The sequence below is a fragment of the Phalangium opilio genome, unplaced genomic scaffold (genome assembly GCF_054372755.1).
Source record: "Phalangium opilio isolate 3A_F unplaced genomic scaffold, DU_Popi_V2 ptg000041l_1, whole genome shotgun sequence".
NCBI lineage: Eukaryota > Metazoa > Arthropoda > Arachnida > Opiliones > Phalangiidae > Phalangium > Phalangium opilio.
In genome coordinates, this window is record NW_028324165.1 from 9,719,048 (window position 1) to 9,728,965 (window position 9,918).

Here is a 9,918-nt window from a genome sequence, read left to right on the forward strand (position 1 = left end):
TCAGCTATTAAAAAAAAACAGAATTAGATTTAATTGTTAATCCCTTTAATTGTTAACAGTCGTTAATTGCCACTAACCTTCTTCTCTATTATCGGAGCAACTTAACAGCACCATTTTATCGCAAGCCATATTGGCGCTAACTAGAGCCGCCCCGAAAATGGTTAACAAGACGCAAATCAACAACGTAGTTTTCATGATTTTAGATGGAGTTAGACACAAAGATAAAACAAAATTGAAATGGTTACATGGCTATTTATACCCCAAGTTATAACAAAGGAAATTTTGATTGAGATTGTGCATGTCTCTTTTTAATTTAAACGCTAAGGCCTAGCGTATTTTCGGTGGATTAGTTTGCGTGTGCAAATACAGGTGTTGCCATAATCTGCAACAAAGTTTAAACGACGTCAATCTTTTTAGACAGTTCCCTTTTATTGGCTGTTTAAACATAAGTTTCGAAATAGGATTAGTCATAATTTTATACATAGTTTCTTGACTAGGAGGATGGATACCATTTACACCTGGAGGCCAGTCTACAAAGTGTATCATCAATAAGCCTGGGCCTCCTGCAGTGTAAATGGTATCAACATCCTAGTCTAAAAACTCTGCTAATGTATATTCATCCAAAATTAAAGGCCGACTTCCAGCAAATAATCTAATATTAATTGAAAGCATTGGGAGAATACATTTATTTTTTGCTTTGCTTTATTTTTAACACGTAATATATAATTATTAATGTTACGTCATATAACCGGAATATTAATCTTCTAAATTAACTTCGGTTTCATTAGAATTTGAACTTGCATTCAGACTGAAATTAATGAACACCTATTAGATTAAAAATTAAAGTTTATCCGTAACATTACGTCACATGTTGTTTATAACTGAAACCTGTTGACGTCATATGTCTCTGCATCGCAAAAGGAACGCCTCTTTTTGATAATATGGTTGTAAACAATTTAATCAAACCGTTCGACATATTGCTAAACTATCAAACATGAATATGTCAAAGCAAATAATCGAATATTAATTGAAAGCATTGGAAGAATACATTTTTAGTTTTGCTTTATTTTTTAACACATATTAACATAACTATTAATGCACGTCACATAATCGGACCATTGATGTACTTAATTCTCTTTAGGACTCATTAGCTCTTTCTCTTCTCATCTCTTCTCTCTGCACACTTTCTGTTATTTCTATTTGCATCTGGTCATATCTACACTCACAGTCACGTTATCCCATAAATTGTTAATGGCCTGTCGAGGAGAAACAAAAATAATTTGATAGTTAAACTTTAAAATTTAAAATATTGCAGATGTATTTGTTATGGTTAAAAATTAATTAAACGTTTAGTGGCTAAATTACCTCAACAAAAGGTCCACATGTCTAAAATTTCAAAAAGTAAAAAGAAAATAAAATTAAATGATATTAAAAAGAAGAACATCGACTTATCCGTAATTTTACTAACTTTGTATACGTTAGCGTTTTTCTGTGAAATTTCAATTGTTAAATTAAATTTTTGTTTTATTATATACTAAAGAGCAAAAGTTTATTAGTAAAAACCGAAAAGTATACTTCGTTGAAGCTTCCTCGAGCAGTGTACTATAAAAAAAATACATAATAGTGTCGACCCCCCCCCCCCGATAACACGCTGAATAAGCTGCTAAAGTAGCGTATGCTAGTTCTAGTACCAAGAGTTATAATTTGAATCGCCATGCACCATAAAAAACTACGTTCTATAAACCTTTAACTCCCAAAACCCCCTTTCTGATTGGTTAGTTCGTGTAGAGGTTGAGAGAGGAGAGTCGTTTGAAAAGGTGAACTAAGTATACTTTTTGTTTTTGCCCATGAACTTTTGAAAAACGTAAATATTACCTGGCAAGCCTCTTCCTTCTTTTTCAAAAATGCAGTGTGCATTATTGCTATTATCTGTCGACGAGTGCCAAAAGTAAAATAGAAACTCGTAAGTATCGAAATTGAAACGATACTTGATCCCTTTCAACGTGTTTATTTAGGAATACATACAGCTACAAGGAATCGTCTCACAATTTAAGTCATAGCAAAGAGAATATACCAAGAGGAGCAGAAACTTTGTAAATAGGGACCGGCTCTGAATTTGGAGAAACTAGTCCCAGTTGTTCACGTGACCGTGTTGTCTGCATAGAAATTACTTTTTGCACGTTAACGGTCAACCCACTACCCAGAGATCAACCCTTTGCCACCACCAAAAATAAGCAGCCGACATAATTTAACCAATGAAAGGCATCGCTTCTTAGCCAATCAACAAAAACCGGATCTAGTTACTCCAAAACCGTGGCCGGGCTATTCAAAAGCCTTGTGAAAGGCTAAACTTTCTGCTCCTCTTGGTATATTATCTTTGGTCATAGGAATCATTCTGTTTTCTCAACGTTTAGTGGTGAGATATTCAACCCTTTGCCACCACCAAAAATAAGCTGCCGACATAATTTAACCAATGAAAGGCATCGCTTTTTAGCCAATCAACAGAAACCGGATCTAGTTACTCCAAAACCGTGGCCGGGCTATTCAAAAGCCTTGTGAAAGGCTGAACTTTCTGCTCCTCTTGGTATATTCTCTTTGGTCATAGGAATCATTCTGTTTTCTCAACGTTTAGTGGTGAGATATGGACTAATCATATAATATGACTAATTTTACCTCTGCAATTAATACTCTATCTCGCTGCGAGTTGCACCGTACCTATAAGTTAAAGTTAGAAACATGACATAATTATGAGGGCGTGACGAATGGTACTCAAGCCCTGCCCAAAACCCGCATAGTCATTAAGATCAGAGATAAGGGTTCACAATAATTCCTATTAGTTGTATGTATTCCTATTTCTCGATTCATACCTCTTTACACTCTTCGGTATTTTTAGAGCCATTCAAAATCCAGTTTAGGTCTTCTTCTACAAATGTAGTTTCAAAGTTTAATGAATTTTTTAGCCTAATCCCGAATAGTTAATTATTGTCAAAAGTAGGATGAGGAATGCTAGAGCCATTTACTTTTAGTTCTTATCCTACTTCTGTTATTATTTATTGGTAATTAAGTTACAATTACCTAAATAACTTACACAGTGTTCTCTCAAGTAATCATCGCAAAAGTGCACTGCGCCTAGGCATTTCATCTGATAGTGCAAGTAAGTTACAAATTAAAGGCCGAGATCCAATGATAGATGAGGATTATTGGCGAACTGAAAAGCGAGCACCAAGAATAACAACGGGCGACCGTGGTGATGTCCCTCAATATTTTCAGAAATTCCAGGCTACCATAGGATGAAGATTAAGCGATGCTCTATTGTTTATCTTCAGTTATTTTAGAACCACTTTGCATCATAACACAAGCGCCTCGGTTTTCAGTTCGTCTAGAGAACCTTATCGATGGATCTTGGCCTTAAATTGAAGTTAATCTATGTTACTTACGCCTTTCATGGCATCATAATATCTTTTGTAGACCTAATTTAATGAATAATAATAATATTATCATTTGATACTGAACAAACTCGAGGGGCCATTCACTCAGAGTAATTAGCCCCTCGTACCAAATTCCGTAAATATTCTCACCCTAAGCAAATAGTCACAAGTCTGAAGAAAATTAAATTAAGTGAAAGTTAATATTAGGTTGACTACAATAAAAACAATTAAATTTATGTCACCTTTTGGAAACCGTATTTAGGCTGTCATTAAACTTAAATTTAATCGAGATTAAGTGTAGTTCATAGTAACGCGTATTATAACGTACCTTGCACGCCCTGGCATATAATCCATATAAATCTTCTTTGATCCAATCATATCTCTGTATATTTAATGTTGTATTTAACTTGTACTTTAGTCTGTCTATTTAGTTTAACATGGCCTAATTATTTGTTGAATGGAATTCAACTTTACCTTCTTGCATTCTTTGGATAAAGACGCGGTTTGATTTGCTTCCCAATCCTCACCTTAATAATTGGACAAAATATTTAAGAAACAGGTTAAGGTCTTGTTTTTAACAAGAATCCCGATTATTACTAAGAGCGTTATATCTAAAGCAAATAGAAATATCAGAAAGTGAGGTAGTAACGAGAGCTTAGGCTACTTGCGCTATGCCCCTCCCCCTCCGCCATATACAAGGGGAAAACACGCGTTTGAATTGTAGCGTGAGTGTACGAATAGCACTAATAAAAGAGAAAAAAATAACATCGCAAAGTGAAGCGCTTATTGGTCAACCAGAGACGTTCATGTTGCGACGTTTGACAAATAATTCTTACCTTTATCTCCGCAATAGTCCTTAATTAATAGATTGCATGTTTCCGGAGACCCAGGGATCATAACTGTATCAGGTAGAACTAACCCTAATCCAGCCAAACCCAGCATAACGCAAATTAACACGGTGTTCATATTGAGATAGCGCTTCATGTTACTGTTTCAAATTTGTCATTATATCGTACGAGAAGTTAGATTTGATACTCGCTAAATACCATTAACATTATTATTCGACAATGTCGTGACTAAAGACTATTTTGTTAAATGAGTTTTTTCTCCTAGTTTTATGAAACGTTGTAGGCTTAAGTTTTTAATAGTTTTTATTTCGCTTTATTTAAACACATTTAGATTAACTAACATTTATGGTTGAAAACATCCACAAGCCAATCACGGTGCTTCTTCATATCTTGCGTTTAACTTAAACCGGTTTACGTCATTCGTATTGGAGTATTAAAACCTAAATTACCAAATACTAATATTTTTCGAAAGAAATACGCAATTTTATTTCCTCTTAATTTAATTCTACATTAGTTGGTTCTTTTAATGTTCCATTTTAATTCTCGCCTTCCTTCTTTCCTTTCTTGCCTTTGCATTTATCCTATTAAATGTATAATAATATTGGTGCAACACTTGGATTAATTTAATTGCAGCTGAGCTTAATAGGAAATTGCTTAGAAACGGGTTATACTTACGCTCATTGAATCCATTCCTGATTTCATAATCTGGGTAAATTACGAGAAACGTTTTGTTATTAAATTTGAAAATTAAATTATGTAATTATGATTTTTAATTTCAACTTACGGTTCTCATTCCAGCGCAGATCTGCGTAGCAATTTAGAAAAGGAAATATATTTTATAGAAACAGGTAATGTACCAAGAAGCGATATCTAATTTATTAGGGAGATGGTAAAAGATGCCTAAGTATTCGCGCGCCATTGTCCTAGTCCCCCTTTCAAAATACAAGGGGGGACGTGAAAGGAGGCCAGGCTATTTCGCCCCTCCTCAGTCGGAAAATATGACTGTAATTTTCGTCATTCGCGTCGCGCTGACGTGAGTTTTCAAGATCCAATGAGATGCTGGTTGTAATTTAGAGGCGGTGATTAATTCCGGCCCTACGTTTGGACTGGAGATAAAGCTGAAAATCTGGCGAATTTAAACCTTCTCCCTAATAAACTAGATATCACTTCTTGGCTGTACCATGCACGTTCCCCAAATTAAAACTGTTCTCAATTTTTTGAATGAATTTTACAATTAAAACACTAATGATCTTACCTTCTCCCAATCATCCTTGTTATCCTATTATTAATATGACATATTATAAACATTATTATTCTTAATTAAATTAAGATGTATGTTAATGTCAATACATACGGCGCAGTTTTGGGCCACTTTAGGTTTTCCAGCCTCAATGGCCTTTTTCATTTCCTGTTTCAAAAATAGTATTTTAGTTAGTTCAGTTGTAATATCGTCTGCTATAATTAGGGTTGAGCCAAAACATTGTTTTGCATGTGGATGCATGCAAAGACGTTAGATACCATTGGCTTTACAAAGTCACCAACCAGTCCACGAAGTTTGGTCTGTATTGCAACGTCTTTGGACACACCCAGACTTTTCAAAAGGAACTATAGTAATAAGGGGATCATAGTTACTTCTTTGCAGTCGGCATCTTTGACCATGTCGACAAATTTCTGCAATTTAGCAGACATATCTTCGTTGCACATTTTGTCGGCCATCTCCTTGTCACACATTTTGTCGGCCATCTCCTTGTCACACTTTTTCCAGCCCTTGCCTTTACCTTTGCCTTTGTCACCGGCTTGAACCGCGACAATTACAACCATCAGAGCGACAATTACAAGAATGGTATTCATTTTGACGTCCAGTGTTTTAGAGGACGAGTGATGGGCTTGATATCTCTATTTATACGGATTGTCAGGCCATTAAACTCGATTAAAATAGAGGTTATGAACAAATATTTGTTCAGTTTAATTATTTTTTGAAGTGGTAAGGCAAGCGAGAAGTAACACAACTTTTAATAAGTATGCTTTTAAAGTCCTTAATTGATTTGAAGCCTATGGAAAGTTTTCACTAACAATCTACTTCAGCTTTAACATAAATCATTCATTGCAGTGTTGTCAGGTCCTTTATGTGTTAGCCAAATGTTACACATACTGAACTGTTTGCCTTAATCGTTTCTGTTTTGCAATCTTCACCAACGGTCTGGCAACAATGTTGGGAAAGGAAAAACTGTTTATGTGAAAACTATGTATTCTCAAAACCACAATTGTGTTCTATCACTTACAACTCATTACGTTAACATATCACAAATTTTATCTTAGTTTTGCAAATTGAATGCTGGAAATTAATCAAAATCAATTTATCTAGGCGGATTTTGTAGGAGACGAATTTTACCTTCATCACTAACTTACCTCTTCAGGTTGCACCTTGCGCGTGAGCCTGACCTCGTGTTGCAGCCAGAAATTTAATAAAAATTGCCCAACACACCGGGTGCATTTGCTAAAAGTGGTATTATAAAATTGGAAGATGCGTACTTATGGTTGTTTGCTTATTTATGGTATTAATAGAATTTATTAAGTTAATTCTTCATTATCACGACTTCCCTAATGACGGGTTTTTCAAAATGGGATTTTTGCGTTTTTATGAAAGGTAATTAAACGACTGTAGTCTTATTTTCCGAGCTGTTCTCGATAGAGATTGTGATATTGCGTCATGACTAATGTCAATTAACTTTAAAAGTTAGCTTCATATATTGTTTAATATTTAACTGTTGTCCTCAAAAAATTATCGTTCTATTGCAGTGTTTCAAATACCATTCATTGGGGTTTTTTCGGGGTTTTATTTGATAAGCTGAACTTACTAATTGAGATTGTGAAATCGCGATCATCATTGCCTTGCAATGTATGTTATATCACGAATACATAGATATCCCCTACTTGGAATGTCTAAGCGGTCATAAACCCCATCTGATTGAAGGGCTCTAAACTTTGTTAAACTGCCAGCTCCGCCTACCTAGCATTTCATTGGTTATTCTGTTCACATGTATAGAAAAACCCTTGCCTTGAGTTTCAGTCTGCTAGAACTTATTCGTCATACAAAATGATTAGTCTGTAGCTCCTCCCACAAAATCCGTATAGATACAATGAGAAAATTACTACACAATAATTCCTAGTAGCTGCAGTTGATAAGTATAAAAAGATAATTTTTTTAACAATGCTTGAATTATTTTTATTATTTCATTGAAATATTACAAAATAATTTATTTATTCTTTTTCTTCTTTGCTCTCCTTGCTCTTATCGCCCTTCTTGGCCTTCATCTTTTCCTTGGCATCCTTCATGCATTTCTACAAAAAATTAAAATAATTAAACTTAATTTTAATTCGAAATATGTAATTAACGTGTCGTTCAGTCCTACCATCGCTTCTTCGCTCTTCATCTCCTTGCAAGCCTTCATTTTAAAATTAATCATAGTTAATTATAATTTTACTTATTTGATAAAGTTTTAAATATTTTATATTAATTACCTCTTCAAACTTAGTATTGTCTGCGTTCTATTAAATAAGTTGGGAATTAAAGTTTACAGTTAAAATTAAATATTTATGTGAAATTGAATATTAAGAAAAATTAACTTACAAACATATCGCAACCTTTTTTCTTGCTCTCTTCGCATGTCTAAAATTGCAAAATACGTAATTAATTTTGCGGGATCGAACTTGGAACCCTCTCTATGGGCTTCACCTAGACACAGCCGACTCGATCACGTTTTTGGCTGCGCGTGATCGAGTTGGCTGTGACCAAGGAGATAATAGACGATTGCATTATTGGCTTGCGGGGAAACCAATTAACACACAGGCGAGAAGCCACCCCCCTTAGGTAACGCCAGATTTGAGGCTAGCCGATTCGAGCTGCCCCTAGCGGTGCTACTTGGCGCGAGAAAAATAACCCAAGGAGGCTCCTCTGCTGGAATTAATGGAATTTTTTCCATTTTTCAATTCTTAACTCTTTCTTCATACCTTTTTGCAGGCGTCATCCATTTCTTCCATCATTTTGGCGAACCTTTTACCTTTGCCCTTGCCCTTGTCTTCACTTTTCTCTTCCCCACACATCTTTTTCAGCATCTTTTCGGAACATTTCCTGCCTTTGCCTTTGCCACCGCCAGCTTGAACGGCGACGATTACAACCATCAAAGCGACAATTACCAAAGCAGTCTTCATGACTCAGCGTTATAGAAGAGTTAATGTAATAACTAGCGGACTCGAATGCGTTAATATACCCCTCTTTCCTCATTAGATTTTGGCATATGAACAAACACGACTGATTTTGTACCATCTATAGTCTTGTAACGAAATACTTAAGTCTATAATGGTTGAAACAGACATGTTTTAAAATTACAAAAAACATATTAAATAAAACGGGTTAATGACGTGTTTGCGTTTTAATATCGCAATCGAGGTTTTCCCCAGTTTGTTTTAATTTTACACGTCATCAGTAAGGGATAATTTGAAAAGTTAGGCAAGAAGAAAAATCGGGGTCTTTTGGATTGTGAATATTGACATAGTGCCTAGAATATCTGGACACCTAATTAACCCAACTTGACATGTCAGGGATTTTGGGATTTTTAAAATGGGTGTCAGGGGTATCAGGGATAGTCAATGAATATTAAAATTGTCATAAAGGTCATTGAATTTGGTCAGGGATAGATTTAATTTTAGAAGAAGGAATGGAGAACGGTTAGTATTTACTTCAGTTGCTCCGACTCATTAGAGCCCCTCCTTCCAACACGTAACGAAAAGTTTAAATTATCTTATTGGCTCACTTAAACCACGTGGAAGGGGGTCCGGGACTTTTACTCTGTTCTCCATTCCTACTTCTAAAATTAAATCTATCCCTGATTTCATATTGAAAATTTCATTAACTCCAATTTCAGAAGAGAAGCAAACACCACAGGGTCGGACGAGGTCACCTCCTTGGGTTATTCACCTGGCGCCAAGAAGCGCCACTGATAGAGGCAACTGCGCCTATCGACTACACTCCCGTTCCGCGTGTAGTGAACTCTGAAGTGTAAAATGCGCCCAGTCAGACCTGTTATTCATTCCTGCTTCTTTTAAATAAATAAATTCCTGATACCACCAAAAAGTTTATTTTTTTTTTGTTTCAAGTTTTGAAATAGTAAACTATTTTTTTTAGGTATCCTTTGCAGATTTATGTTAAAAAAAATGCATCCAAAGGTGTCTTGTAAAATAGGTCTAGTGGCTTGTAAGTGGCCTATTGACACTTGGCGGCGCTTGAGTTTTCGTGAAATTGCTTCATTACGTGGTCCAACAAAAGTAAGAAAATTTTCGTCTAGCACAGTCGTTTTTTTGTTAAAATCAATTTTATTCAATAATTAGTAACAATAGAAATTGAGGTATTAATTAAACTCTAATTACTACCAAATATTCAGGAATAGTTTTAACGGTAATTAATTCGTGATTAAGTTTATTATTTTAAAATGCAGACGTTTATAACAAGTAAGGTGTAAAACATCCAATTCTAAATCATCATATTTACAACAAATTGTAAGTATATGTTCTTAAATATTCTTAAGTGTTAAGATTAAATTTTACGTGAAATATTCTTCAAATGATCATTTAATTACAAACTA

At 34.9% G+C, this 9,918-nt stretch overlaps 1 protein-coding gene across 2 annotated transcripts; it reads right to left on the reverse strand.

Moving 5' to 3' along the window:
• Positions 1-4,619: 4,619 nt before the first annotated feature.
• On the reverse strand, positions 4,620-6,115 carry LOC149679832 (uncharacterized). Of its 2 annotated transcripts, XM_089835770.1 has the most exons (7): positions 5,909-6,115; positions 5,631-5,684; positions 5,532-5,555; positions 5,061-5,081; positions 4,952-4,981; positions 4,786-4,857; positions 4,620-4,716 (listed from the first exon to the last, which is right to left on the reverse strand). In XM_089835770.1, exons 1-6 carry the CDS (start codon positions 6,095-6,097, stop codon positions 4,813-4,815), a joined length of 363 nt encoding a protein of 120 aa, XP_089691896.1. In that variant the 5' UTR covers positions 6,098-6,115; the 3' UTR covers positions 4,620-4,716; positions 4,786-4,812. The 2 variants fall into 2 exon arrangements, with proteins under 2 accessions (XP_089691896.1, XP_089691895.1); XM_089835769.1 differs by lacking the exon at positions 4,620-4,716 and having other exon boundaries at positions 4,768-4,857.
• Positions 6,116-9,918: the final 3,803 nt, after the last annotated feature.

What these genes read in the sequence shown, in the direction of transcription:
- LOC149679832 (XM_089835770.1), bottom strand. Translation starts at nt 6,097, where the DNA reads ATGGTTGTAATTGTCGCGGTTCAAGCCGGTGACAAAGGCAAAGGTAAA. An exon ending in AAGATGCCGACTGCAAAGAA is followed by an intron (nt 5,685 to 5,908) that starts GTAACTATGATC and finishes TTTTTGAAACAG; the next exon opens with GAAATGAAAAAGGCCATTGA. An exon ending in CAGGAATGGATTCAATGAGC is followed by an intron (nt 4,858 to 4,951) that starts GTAAGTATAACC and finishes TACATTTAATAG; the next exon opens with GATAAATGCAAAGGCAAGAA.